This window comes from Mesoplodon bidens (assembly GCF_964165515.1).
Source record: "Mesoplodon bidens genome assembly, chromosome: 1".
NCBI lineage: Eukaryota > Metazoa > Chordata > Mammalia > Artiodactyla > Ziphiidae > Mesoplodon > Mesoplodon bidens.
The window spans coordinates 117,313,292-117,328,343 of record NC_138176.1 but is presented as its reverse complement, the minus strand read 5'-3'; the positions used below and the strand labels follow the sequence as shown (position 1 = coordinate 117,328,343).

Genomic DNA, 15,052 nt, shown 5'->3' with positions numbered 1-15,052 from the left:
ACAGAACTTTTTTTCTTTTTTTTTTTTTTTTTTACAACATAGAAATAGGTAGCAGGTTGTGCAGCAAAAGCATGCTGGGCCCATAACCCAGTGGCTGATTGATTGAACATCCTCTGTGGCTGTGGTCTTTTTTTCTGCCACGCAGGTTTCGTTCTCCCTCAGTTTTCTCTGTGCAAATTTCCTCCGTTATTTTGGATTTCTAGCCACATAAAGTCTTGGCTTTCAGTTTTTGTCTCTATCCAATCACCCATGGCATGGACCTTCTGGGTGGTTACAAGGGAGAGTATCAAAGTCCAGGAGCCGGCCTCATAGGTAGCTCAGAGACCACCTGCCAAACAGACTGAACCCAATGGCAAGCCACACAGGGGCATAGCCAATTAATAATTCTCTCTTAGCGACAACAGCCTCTCAGAGTGGGAAGGGAGAGCGACACTCCAAAAAAAGAACACAGAGCAGAGCAGGCCAAAGTGCAAGCCTACCAGCAATTGGTGGTTCTATCCCAAGTGGCCTCTGCCACATCACAGAACCAGTTAGCCAAGAGCAATTAGCTAACACTGGCTAGGTGACCTGTCTTGGATGGATAATCCTGCTCATGATGCCAACTGTATTAACTGCCTTCTAGTCACTCTGTTGGTGGCGGGATTCCTGCCCTGGGGTAATGGAATAGCTGAACACATGACATCTCACACTGGACAGGTGAGATCTACATAAGTTTACTGGTTATGCATATTCACAGGCCAGGCAAGAGGGCACCACGTGCCATCCAAGGTCACACAGGTAGCGCACTTGGGAACAGAGGGAACAACTAGGGGTTGTGGGAAATGGCTCTGTACTATCAAGAGGGTGCAGCGACCCCTAGTTCCTGTGAGAGGATGGGACTGGCTTTTCTGAATAATCTTGCAGGCTGGTAGGGAAGTGAAACTTGCTACTCAGGGAAAAGCAAGAACCACAGGTACACCCGGTCGCCTTGGTAAGACAGGAGGATTGTCTGATTACAGGACCTTATCTGTGGGAGTAGAATGGGGAGGGAAATGTGCAGTTAGGACATTAGAGGCCCTTTTAGTTTCAGGTGTTAAGAGACTATTACACTGGGCCTTAAGTTGCTATAATTTAAAGTATTTTGGGGACTTCCCTGGTGGTCCAGTGGTTAAGACCCTGCACTCCCAAAGCAGGGGGTCCGGATGCTGCAACAAAGATCCTGCAGGCTGCAACCAAGACCCAGCACAGCCAAATAAATAATTAAATAAATATTAAAATAAAGTATTATGAAGACTATAAAAACAACCCAAATATTCATTAGTGGTGATTACAGCTGCAGTGCAAAAACATATGACTGACAAACAAAACCTTTAGTACAGAAACAAGATGTTATAATGAGAGGTAAGGAATTTAAGATAATTCAAAAAAAAGGTAATAAGCCTTAGAAAAGCAGAAAGCTGTAATTGAAGATATGCTTCAGTGGTTGTCAGTATATGATTTCTGAGAATGCATTCCCCTCCCCAGCCCAACCCCACATGGGAAAATTGGTACTGAGTGATGTGAGTTTTCAATTTTGTAAATATGTAAGAAAGCATCCTCACAGATTAATCTATACTGTTATATGCGGCAGTGTTGTTTATTTATTTAATACACTCCATTTTTTCGAGTAGTTTTAGGGTTACAGAAAAAATGAGCAGAAGGCACAGAATTCCTATATACCCCTTCACCTCCACCTCCCTCCACAGTGTTCCGTATTATTAATATATTAGTGTGGTACATTTTTACAACTGATGAGCCAATACTGATACAGTTTTACAACTGAAATCCATAGTTTACATTAGGATTGACCCTTTGTGTTTTACATTTTGTAGGTTTTGACAAATCAATAACATGTATCCACCATTACAGTATCCTACAGGATAGTTTAACCATCCTAAAAATCTCTGTAATCCACTTATTCATCCCTCCCACCTTCACCCTGGACCCCTGATCTTCTTGCTGTCTCCACAATTTTGCCTTTATGAGAATGCATTACAGTTGGAATTATACAGTATAAAGTCTTTTCAGATTGACTTCATTTAGCAATACGCATCTACGGTTCTTCTGTGTGTCTGTTACTTGATAGCTCATTTCTTTTTATCATCTGCTTGAGCATTATATCCTGTAACCTTGTGGTAATTGCTTACTAGTGTCAGGAGGTTTTGTTGTTGTTGATTCTCTGGAATTTTCTACAGACAATCATGTTATCTGTGAACGTAGATAGTTTTATCTCTTCCTTCCAAATCTGTACCTTTTATTTCCCTTACTTGTCTTACTGCATTAGCTAGGACTTCCTGAAGGATGCTGAAAAGGTGTAGTGAGAGGGAACCTCCTTGCATTGCTCCTTATCTTACTGGGAAAGCATCTAGTTTCTCACCATTAAGTTTGATGCTAGCTGTAGGATTTTTATAGATGTTCATTACCAAGTTAAGGAAATTCCTTAGGATGTATTTATAGTAAGCTAGTATTCCTAGCTTACTGAGAGTTTCTTATTTATCACGAATGGGTGTTAGGATTTTTTGAAATGTTTTTCTGCACCTATTGTTATGATCATATAATATTTCTTCTTTAGCCTGCTGACATGATGGGTTACATTAATTGATTATTAAATGTTGAACCAGTCTTGCATACCTGGATAAATCCCACTTGATCATGGCATGTAATTCTTTTTATACATTGTTGGATTCAATTTGCAGATATTTTGTTGAAAATTTCTATATCTATGTTCATGAGATATTGGTCTGTAGTTTTCCTTTCTTGTTATGTCTTTGCCTGGTTTTATAACTAGGGTAATGCTGGCCTCATACAATGAGTAAGAAGTATTCTCTCTGCTTTTACATTCTGTTAGAGATTGTAGAGAACTGATACCACTTCTTCCTTAATTTGGTAGAATTCACCAGTGAAGACATCTGGGCCTAATATTTTCTGATTTGGAAGATTAAAAATTGATTCAATTTCTTGAATAGATATATGCCTATTCCGATTTATCCTTCTGTGAGTTTTGGCAGATTGTGTCTTTCAAGGAATTGGCCCATTTCATCTAGGTTATCAAATTTGTGGGCTCAGAGTTGTCCATAACATTTCTTTATAATCCTTTTCATGCTCATGGGATCAGTAGTTATGGCTCTCTTTCATTCCTGATATTAGCAATTTGTGTCTTCTGTTTTTCTTAGTTAAACTGGCTAGAGGTTTATCAATTTTATTGACCTTCTCAAAGAACCAGCTTTTGGTTTTACTGATTTTCTCTATTGGTTTCCTGTTTTCAATTACTCTGATATCTGCCCTAATTCTCATTATTCTTTTGTTTTTTATCCCTTGGACTTAATTTGCTCTTCTTTGTCTAGTTTCCTAAAATGGAAGCTTAGACTCTGTGTGCAATCTAAGATCATTTGATTATGTAATCTTAGATTATTAGCTTAACCTAATTATTTACAAAATCTGATCATGTAATTTAGTATATCACCTTTGCCCCATCAATAAAAGCACCACTCTAGTTCTACTCTGGCCCTGCTCCAGGCTCAATCCTCCTTCTCACAGAATCAATAGTCATTAAGGACCCAGATCTCTGGGTACATCAGACCCTTGAATTTACAGTCTAATTTACAGCCCTGAGTGTCATCTAGTCTGAGGCTTCTTTCCTAGACCCTGTCTTGGAAAGCAGTTGCTTACACAGGGTTTGGATAAATTTAGGCTGAAGGCTAGAGTATTTACATATGTATACTCAAGGCACATACATCACAGTTTGCGATGCACCATGGGTGAAAAGAGAAAAGGGGTAATGGGAGTAGGGCCTAGATATCCCCATGCATAGAATACATTTTATTGAACATTCTGTTATTTTGATATATATTTTAAAATGTTAGACATTAGCTTTGTGGGCTTCCTTTTATTGAACTGTTCCTCCAGGCCCTACACACATGGGAGATGTGCCTAATATTGTTAACAACTGCTAAACTAGGAGTATCTATTTTCTATTCACAATTTCATTAAGTTCTGTTTTGTGTAGGAAACGTATATAGTTCATGTAACGTACATACCTAAGCCCTGTGAACTTAAGGAATACTTCACAGGTGTTTAATGCTGTTGCCCTAATTGCTCAATTTATCTCTGCTTTTAAAAAGCTTCATATTCAAATGGTTGCCAGAATCAGGGTGGCAGAAAGGCTGTGATTATTAATACAAGGGAACTTCTTACTGTGAAATCCTGATTCCTTTATAATCTTAATGTAATACAGATTTGATTCCTTTTTGATTTTGCAACCTGTGAAGGTTAACTCAAATATATAAACCACAAAATTTCATAGAAATACACACACAAACACACAGACTACATGGTGAAATATGAATAAGGTGTGTATCTGACTTAGTAGTAGAGTGCCATCAATTTCTTGTACTTGAGAATTGCTATGGTTATGTAACGTTACTATTAGAGGAAGCTTTGTAAAGGGCACATGAGAATTTTATGTACTATTACTGCAACTTCTTGTGAGTCTATTTTACTATTCTTTTCTTTTAGTTTTTAAAGCTTTACATTGTACAATATACATCTATAAATTACAATGTTTCCTAAAAATAATTATGACATCAAAACCAAAACACAACTTCTAACTTCTAATGTTAGATTACCTCTGAAGAAAATCTTCAAGCCATGTCTCAAATGGACAGACTTCTCCCCAACATAAATTATGACATAACCTAGTTTGTATTTTTGCTAAAATTTTTACAAAATCAAAATTATCTGTGAGGTTTTATGCCAGTATTAGTTATGAGACGTTCAGTGGAATGTTACCTCTTAACAAGACTGTCCTATACTTGTTGCAGTCTAGAGATTTGTCCCATGTCATTACTTTGGAGTAAAATAAGGCCAGTTTGTGGATGAAGGTTACTGAACATTCAAGATGTCAACAGAGCTTTCTCCATGGTGTGAATTCTCTGAAATGCTCAACATTTCTAATATTCGCTTCAATCATAAGATTTTTCTCCTGTGTGTGTTCTCTGATGTACAATGAGGTTTGACTTCTGAGAGAACGTTTTCCCACATGTGTTACATTTATAGGGCTTCTCCCCTGTGTGTGATCTCTGATGTTTAGCAAGGTCTGATTTACGGTAAAAAACTTTCCCACATTCATTACACTGACAAGACTTCTCCCCTGTGTGAGCCCTGTTATGCACCGTGAGGGATGATTTGTGACTGAAGGATTTCCCACATTCATTACATTCATAAGGCTTTTCCCCTGTGTGTTTTCTCTGATGCAAAATAAGTCCTGATTTCACACAAAAAGATTTTCCACATTCATTACATTTATAGGGCTTTTCTTCTGTATGTGTTCTCTGATGTACAATTAGAGCTGACTTATGGCAGAAAGCCTTTCCACATTCACTACATTCATAGGGTTTCTCCCCTATGTGAATTCTCTGGTGCTGAGTGAGCTGTGATTTCTGGCAGAAAGTTTTCCCACATTCACTGCACTCATAGGGTTTCTCCCCTGTATGTGTTCTGTTATGTTTAGTTAAGTATGATTTATTATAGAAGATTTTTCCACATTCATGACATTCATAGGGTTTCTCCCCTGTATGGGTTCTATAGTGTTGAGACAGGGTTGACTTATGGCTGAAAAATTTCCCACATTCAGGGCATGCAAAGGGTTTCTCCCCTGTGTGAGTTCTCTGATGTACTGTAAGGTCAGACTTCAAGCAGAAGGTTTTCCCACATTCGTAACATTCATAAGGTTTCAACCCTGTATGAATTATCTGATGCCTGGTGAGTACTGACTTGTGGTAGAAAGTTTTCCCACATGCACTGCATTCATAGGGTTTATCTCCTAAGTGAGTTCTCTGATGTTGTGTAAGATGTGACTTCTGACAGAAAGATTTCCCACACTCAGGACACTCAAAGGGTTTCTCACCTGTATGAGTTCTCTGATGTACTGTAAGGTGTGAATTCATACAGAAGGATTTCCCACATTCATAACATTCATAGGGTTTCAGTCCTGTGTGTGTTCTCTGATGTTTAGTGAGGTCTGACTTCTGGTAAAAAGTTTTCCCACATGCGTTACACTGATAGGGTTTCTCCCCCGTATGTGTTCTCTGGTGTAATGTGAGGGCTGACTTGTGGCTGAAGGCTTTCCCACATTCACTGCATTCATAGGGTTTCTCCCCTGTGTGTGATCTCTGATGTTTAGTGAGGTTTGACTTCTCCCAGAAAGTTTTTCCACATTCATTACATTGAAAGCGTTTCTCTCCTGTGTGTATCCTCTGATGTCGAGTGAGGTGTGACTTCTCCCAAAAAGCTTTCCCACATTCATTACATTCAAAGTGTTTCTCTCCTGTATGAATTTTCTGAAGCTGTGAGAGGTACAACTTCCTTCTGAAATTATTCCCACTTTCCTCACATTCATAGTATTTCAAATGTGCCCCATGATGTTTCAAAAGTGTGGACTTCACACATAAGGATTTCCCACAATTACTAAGTTCATAGTGATTTTCCTTTGGGGGAGTTATCTGATGGAACAAGAAGGATGAGTTACCACAGAACTTTCTCCCATATTCATCATATTCACAGTCATTCCCTTCAGTGATCTCTCTTTTGTGTGTATACAATACTGCCTTTTCAAGGAAGGTTTCTTGATATATGCTATATTCAAAATTTTGCTCTAAAGTTTGAATCTTCTCAAGCTGAACAGGATCCTCATTATGACTGACCGTTTTCCCATTTTTAAAAAATTCACTTTTTTCTCTAGTGTGAGTTTTCTCATGTTTAATATTGAGTAGCAATTTTCCACAGGCATTAAATTCATCAGTCTTTTCTCCTAAATAGTTTTTCTTATTGATAACGAATTCTGAAACATAGTTGAAGTTCATTCCACATGAGTCACACCCACAGAGTATTTTTCTGGAAGGAAAAGAATCTGTGTCCAAGTTAAGTGGTTTTCCTATTACATTACCTTGTTCTTTAGTCAGCATTTTGTTATTGATGAATACAACTTCCCACACATGTTTAGGCTGGTTTTCTTGGCTCCTTTCGTTCATGTGATCAGTCTTCCAGACTTTTAGAAACAAGAAAAATTAATCTCATCACATGAACATTAACACATTTCTTATGCAACGAGACCTATATACTATATACAAATGCCCTACATTGCTTGTAGCTGACTTTGCTTTCTTGTCTATTCTCCAGGGATGAAAATAACTGCAAGTATGTATTTTTTCTATTTCTAGGGTTTCATGTGAAAATACAAAAACAAGAAAGAAAAAGGCCAGTATAGTGGAAAAAGGGAGAGGAAACTGTTAGTAGAACACATACATTTGGTTTCCAACATCTGAGGAATAACAGAAACTCTTTAAATTTGAATCTCTCCATGAATCCTCCAAAAAACTAAGAAGATCGATATAAGGAGAACAAATAAAATTACCAACAACAATCCATGACTTTGGCACAACTAGGAGATACAGAATACTACTAACTTCATATCACCACTAAGTAAGGAAATAAATATTCAAATACAGAAGAAACTAAAATAGAGCTCATATCGATGAAAAGAGTCAGCTGGAGACTGTAGCAAACACATGTAAAAGAAGAGACAGAAAACTTAAGAGGTGATTAACCACAAATAAAAATCACTCCCAGCAAGAAAAAGTTCCACTGTGAGTGGGAAAATACTGAGATGATGTCACAGTTCTGATAGAGCTCAGACTACTGGGAAACCCAAATGAAGGGACTTGTAGTATGTGGGACTAAGGAGACAAGCACGGGCTGGTCAAAACTGTAAAAAAGACAAAGTGACTTTAGGACTTAAATTACAAAGAATCAGATACAGACTGAACTGTGTCCCCCTCCCAAATTCCTATGTTGAAGCCCTAATCCCCAATGTGGATGTGCTCGGAGACAGAGACTTTAAGGAGGTAATGAAGGTTAAATGAGGTCATAAGGGTGGAGCACTAAGCCGATGGGAATGGGATCCTTATAAGAAGAGGAAGGGACACCAGAGCTCACTTGCTCTCCATATGTACACAGAGAAAAGGCCATGTGAGGACACAGTGAAAAGGTGCTGTCTGCAAGCTGAGGAGAGAGGCCTCACCAGAAACCAAACCTGCTGGCACCTTGATCTTGAACATCTAGTCTCTGGAATGTGAAAAAATAAATTTGTTTTGTAAGCTACTCAGTCTGTGGTATTTTATTATAGCAGCCCAAGCAGACTAATAGCCCAAAGAGAAAACAGACTTGACTGAAATTTTAATAAACAGCAATGGAAAAAAAAAAGGCATAAAAGCAGCAAAAACGCAAGAAAAAACTAAAAAAAGGAGAAAACTGAATAAGAAAGTAAATTCTGGATTAAAAAAGGTAGTCTAACTGTTAGTGGGAATGTAAGTTGGTACAGCCACTATGGAAAACAGTATGAAGGTTCCTCAAAAAGCCAAAAAATAAAGTTACCACATGATCCAGCAATCCCACTCCTGGGCATATATCCAGACAAAACTATAATTGAAAAAGATACATGCACCCCTATGTTCATAGCAGCACTATTCACAATAGCTAAGACATGGAAACAACCTAAATGTCCATCAACACAGAAATGGATAAAGATGTAGTACATATATATGATGGAATACTACTCAGACATAAAAAAGAATGAAATAATGCCATTTGCAGCAATATGGATAGAACTAGAGAATATCATACTAAGTGAAGTAAGTCAAAAAGAGAAAAACAAATACCATATGATATCACTTATATGTGGAATATAAAATATAACACAAATGAACTTATCTACAAAACAGAAACGGACTCAAACAGAGAACAAACTTGTGGTTGCCAAGGGGGAGGGGGTTGGGGGAGGGATGAAGTGGGAGTTTGTTGTTAGCAGGTGCAAACTATTATACATAATATGAATAACAGCAAGGTCCTACTGTATAGCTCAGGAAACTATACTCAATATCCTGTGATAAACCATAATGGAAAAGAATATTAAAAAAAAGAATGTTCATATATGTATAACTGAATCACTTTGCTGTACAGCAGAAATTAACACATTGTAAATCATCTATACTTCCATAAAAAAATAAATTAAAAAAGAAAATACAGAGAAGCAAATGGAAAAAATAAACACCTATAATTTCACCATCCAGAAAAAAATGTAGTCTGTGAAAATGTAATAAATAAAAATTAAAACTGTATGTATGTGTGATTGTAGTCTCTAAAGACAAAAAATAGGGACTTCCCTGGTGGCGCAGTGGTTAAGAATCTGCCTGCCAATGCAGGGGACACGGGTTTGATCCCTGGTCTGGGAAGACCCCATATGCCACGGAGCAACTAAGCCCGTGTGCCACAACTATTGAATCTGCACTCTAAAGCCCGTGAGCCACAACTACTGAGCCCATGTGTCACAACTACGAAGCCCGTACGCCCTAGAGCCCGTGTGCCACAACACTGAAGCCCACACGCCACAATGAGAAGCCCACACACTGCAGTGAAGAGTAGCCCCCGCTCGCCACAACTAGAGAAAGCCCGTGCATGGCAACAAAGACCCAGCGCAGCCAAAAATAAAATAAAATTTAAAAAAATAAAGAGGAAAAAATAGAAAATAATGGAATAAATCTAAAATTAAAAACCATAATCTGAGAAAATTGTCCAGAGATAAAAGACCTAATCCACATACTCAAAAGGACCACCATGAACCTGGAAAAACTGAGCTGCAAGAGTCCTAAGACATACCTTAGTAAAACTACTAAAATGAAGAAAAATCCTCTGGACAAAAAGACTAAGTCTCAACAAAAACATAAATGTAGGTTTTGCAATAAACAAAACAAAACTCAGTGGAGCACCATTTTCAAGAAAAGGAAGTGGGAGTCAAGCGGTTTTATCCTTTATTTATAATCCTTTAAGTAAAAGGCTATGGAAAAAGGCAAACCAGTTTAGATATTCACGAAGTTAGGTAATAACTGTAATCATGAAACCTTCTAGAAGAGAATAAACTTCAAGCAACCGAGATGTGACAGGAGACACTGGCAGAAAAACTGAACACTGAATACATTTAACTGTAGCTTTACAACCAAAATAAGGATGAAAACAAGGACAGAATAATAACACATAAATGTTACATGTCCTGGTGAAGCAGAAATAATGTAATTTAAAAACTACAGGAAACAGAGAAAACACAGGAAATAAGAATAAGCTCAGAAATAGCCACACGAAAAATAGAGTCTAAAGGATGTCAATAAAACCTGAAAAATCAAATAGAGGGTTAAGTAAGGAAATGGGTAACTAATGCCATTATTATCAGTATAGAAGTAAAACAAATATTTCAGAATTTCCTAATTGCCTCCCCTCCAAAAACAACAAAGGAAAAAGAACAAATAGAAAAATTCAGTAAATGTGATACACTCATTAAATGTAACAAGACAAAATTGAGACCAAACATAGGAGTCATACCAATAAATATGAATGAGCTTAACTCACAAATAAAACCAAAACGCTTTTCAAAGTGAGTCACAGACAAAACCGAAATCTATACTGTATAGGGAAAACACCCTTAGGGAATATGACACAAGAGTAGGCTAACAACAAGGGGATGGACAGTATCATTCCAGACAAAGGGAAACAAGAGGGAAGCAGAGGTGCAATCTTGATATCAGGAAGGACAAAGAAACACTTTACAATGCTAAAATCTCTAACTTTGAGTGCAGAAATAACAGTTATGAGTACCTACACAGACCAAACAACTTTATGAAGCAGAACTCAGAGAAGCAAGGAAAAACAGAAAAATGCTAATACGAAAAGTATTTCAAGACGGATTAAAGCAAAAAGTGAGGGGTATAGAAAACTTAAGTATAATAATTACACACATATTACAAATTCATATCTAATTTTATAATATCAAAACTTATAACAGAAAATATACTTACATCTCAAGGGTACATGAAACATTCACAAAAACTGATATAGATAACATGCATGGGTAATAATACAGTAAAAATAGAAATTAATGGGGAAGAATGACCTTTCATCTGGACCTGAAAAACAACTCTGTAGTAAATTGCTCTTTGGTGAGAGGGGAAACACAAACCAAAGCTGAAGAAGTTCTAAAACGAAAAGCTAATGAAAATATTACTTATGAGGATGTATGGGATACATGTACTGGTCAGAAGGAATTTCACAGCATTAGATATTTCTACCAATGAAAAAAGAAAGAATGAAAACAACAATTCTTGACTCAAAAGAACTAGAAAAAGACAATAGTAGTGTAAAAGAAAGTAGAAAGTATGAAGAAGGAAATAATAATGGTAAAAACAGATAAATATAAAAATAAATTAAAAATAATAAAGATAAAAACATCTTCATTTTTAAGGTCTAGAAGTTTTATTACGGTATGTCTTAGGACTATTTAAGGTATGTTTCCCCAGATTTCTGGTGGTCTCTTTGAATATGTGCATCAGGTCTTTCATTTCTGCACAGTTTTCTTAGATTAGAAGTTAATAAAACAAACAGAAAAAAAGAACACATTAAGTCAAAAGCCTGGCTCTTTGAAAAAATTCACATAGGAGGCAAATCACTGCCTAACCTAATCAACAAAACAAGGGGGAGAAATCGCAACTATACAAAACAAGAAATGATAAGGAAGAAACAATCACTGAAACAAGGTATGAAGAAATCTTAAAAGACTATTTTTGTACAACTTGACACAAACCCATTTGAAAGAGAAGAAGTAAATAATTTCCTTGGAAAATACAACTTATCAAAATTTACCCTGGTAGAGACAGAAAATATAAACAGAAAAATTTCCACATAAGAAGCAGAAAATAGCAAGTTGGCCGAAGCAGTAGAGTAAGCACCTCTAAACCTTTCACCCAGATTCACAAATTGTTAAACTTTTGCCACATATGCTTTATCTTTCTCTATATAAACCCTTCTTAACCATTATCAATTTTAGTTAAATACTAACATCATGACCCATTACTCCAAATACGTCAGCATTCTATCTCTTAAGAATAAAGGCATAGTCACACTCAAGGAAATTGTACCCTGATAATGTATCATCCATTATACAGTCCATTCAAGAAGAGCAGTATCTCTGAAAATACCTATGTGGTTTTCAGCTATATAAATACCTTCCTTTCACTGAAAAATCCTCCAAAAACAGAGGTATTGCTATCATGAAACTGGATTTCATCAAAATTGTTTTATTTTAAAAATTTCCACATACATTCTGAAATTTATTGAAATATTATGCTATATTTCTTTGACTTATTTTTTTTCACTCTAAGTTTCCAAAATTCATCCACACTGTTGTACACAGATATATATACAAGACCACTGTGAGAATGTACTGTAATTTACATACTGATTCCCCTATTTGATGGATAGTCTGGTTGATCCTAGTTTTTCTGTTATTATGAACAATATAGAGACAGACATTCTTCTATACATCCCTGGTGAATATTTGGAAAAGTGTCCCTAAAGCAGTGCTACTCAAAAGTGGGGTTTGCATATTGCTGCCAGCCAATATATGTATATAACAAGATGTGATGACATAAATAAACTGAGAGCAACCATTTAGAAACTTTCACAGCAATCTCAAAATAGCTTCAGTGAGGCACAGCTGAAGAATCAACTGAATATGTTTAAACTATATAATTTGGTAAGTTCTGACATAATATATATGAATGGATTTATTTCTGGGCTCCATATTCTGATCGACTCCTCTATGTGTCTTTCTTGATGCTAACACCACACTGTCTTGTTTACCATAACTTTATAGCAAGTCTTGAAAACAGGCAGTGTTATTGCTACAACTTAGCTTTTATTTTAGGAAGTTATTTGTTATTCTAGCTCCTTGGCACTTCTATATGAAGTTAAGAATCAGCTATTCAATTACTGTAAGAAAACCTGCTGGGACTTAGATTGGGATTGTTCTGAATCTACAGTTCTTTTTAATGAGAAAAATGTTAAACTATATTGAGCACCTGGATACATGAACATGTATCATATATAAATGTATACATGTGCAGAACATGAAGGTATCTCTCTCCATTTATTTAGGTATTCAATTTCTCTCTGCAATGGTCTATAATATTCAGTGAGATCTTTCACATCTTTGCCAGATACATCAGCCAGAAAAATATTTTTCATGCTATTGCAAATAACACTTTTTAATTTTTCATTTTCCAATCAATCGCTAGTAGTATATAGAAATAAAACTGATTTTTGTATATTGATTTTCATCTTGCAACCTACACACACTTAAAAGTTTTAGCCTTTTTTTTTCTTGTAGATTCCATTCTACATAATCATTTTTTTGTGAATAAAAACAGTTCTACTTCTTTTCCACTCTGGCCTCCTTTTCTTTTTCTTCCCTGATTACACTAGCCAGGTTACATTATATTAATGAGTGTGAGTAGACTACTTGTCTCATTCCTGATATTGTTAAGAAAACTATTCAGTTTTTAAATATTAAGCACAACATTGGTCAGTTTTCTATAAGATGCCCTTTATCTTATTCTTCATTTGAGAGCTTTCATCAGGAATAAATGCTGGATTTTGTCAAATGTTTTTCCTGTATCTACTAAAATGATCATATAGGTTTTTCTTTTGTTTAGTTTTAAAATACGAGGTAATGATAACTGCTTAATTGATGGGGGACAGTGCAAAATGAAAATGTGGGGCCACTTGGTCAAATATCATAAACAAAATTATACTTAAAGCTATTAAAATTGTGCTTTAGTCTAAAAGTATTTCATTACTTGTAAGACTCAATAGATATAATAGTGATAGAGAACTATATAAACTTACAAACTGCACAACAGACAACATGGGCTAAATTTCTGATACATTATTTCAAAACATAAATTTTAGTATATCTAGAGATAAAGATTCTTGAGAAACAGTTTTCTAAAACCAACTCTCTAAATAATAGGTATATGTAAGAGTTTAATTTTATATATTTTTGAATTTTTTTCCTGTGATGAGAATACTTAGGATTTACTCTCTTAACAACTTTCATATATAACACACAGCAGTGTTAATTATACGTATCATGTTGTACATCACATCCCTAGTACTTATTTATCTTATAACTGGAAGTTTGTACCTTTTGATTGCCTTCATCCAATCCACCCCACCCCACCCCCACCTATGGTAACCACAAATCTCAGCTCTTTTTCTATGAGGTTCTTTGTCTGTTTTTGAAATATAATTGACCTATAATGTCATGCTAGTTCCTGTTATACAACGTAGTCATTCGATATTTTTATAAACGTCAAACTGAGCACAAAGTCTAGTTATATTATGTCACCATACAAAGATATATATAGTTATCAACTATTTTCACCACACTATACATTTCATAACTGTGACTCATTTATTTTGCAACTGGCAGTTTGTTCCTCTTAATCTCCCTCACCTATTTCTTTCCTCTCCTTACCTCCCTCCCCGCTGGCAAACACCTGCTCTCTGTTATCTGTAACTCCCTTTCTGTTTTGTTTGTTCATTTGCTTTGTTTTTTTAGATTCCATATATAAGTGAAATAATACGACTTCTTCTTTGTCTGACTTATTTCACTAGGCATAATACCCTCTAGGTCCATCCATGTTGTTGTTAGTGGCAGATTTCATTTTTTAGTGGCTGAGTAATATTTGTGTGTGTGTGTGTGTGTGTGTGTGTGTGCTACATCTTTATCCACTCATCTACTGATGCGTGCTTAGATTGCTTTCATATCTTGGCTATTGTAAATAATGATCCAATAAACGCAGGCACATATAGCTTTGCAAATTAGTGTTTTCATTTTCTTCAGATAAATACCCAGAAGTGGAACTGCTGGATTATATGGTAGTTCTATTTTTAAATTTTTGAGGAATTTTCATACTGTTTTCCCTAGTGGCTATACCAGCTCACAGTCCCACCAACAGTACACAAGGATTTCCTTTTCTCAACATCCTTGCTAACACTTGCTATTTGTTGTCTTTTTGATAAAAGCCATTCTGACAGGTGTGAGGTGATAACTCACTGTAGTTTTGAGTTGCATTTCCCTGAATGATTCATG

General features: G+C 36.0%; 1 protein-coding gene across 2 annotated transcripts in view; it reads right to left on the bottom strand.

Moving 5' to 3' along the window:
- Positions 1-1,581: 1,581 nt before the first annotated feature.
- The window catches only part of LOC308627711 (uncharacterized protein), a 47,513-nt gene continuing 34,042 nt past the window's right edge, over positions 1,582-15,052 (bottom strand). Inside the window, exon 5 of one of the 2 annotated variants that reach the window (XM_081254061.1) lies at positions 1,582-7,066. In XM_081254061.1, coding sequence (XP_081110187.1) covers positions 4,980-7,066 — 2,087 coding nt within the window. In that variant the 3' untranslated portion in view covers positions 1,582-4,979. The remainder of the gene's footprint in view (positions 7,067-15,052) is intronic. The other variant, XM_081254062.1, reaches the window with a different exon arrangement.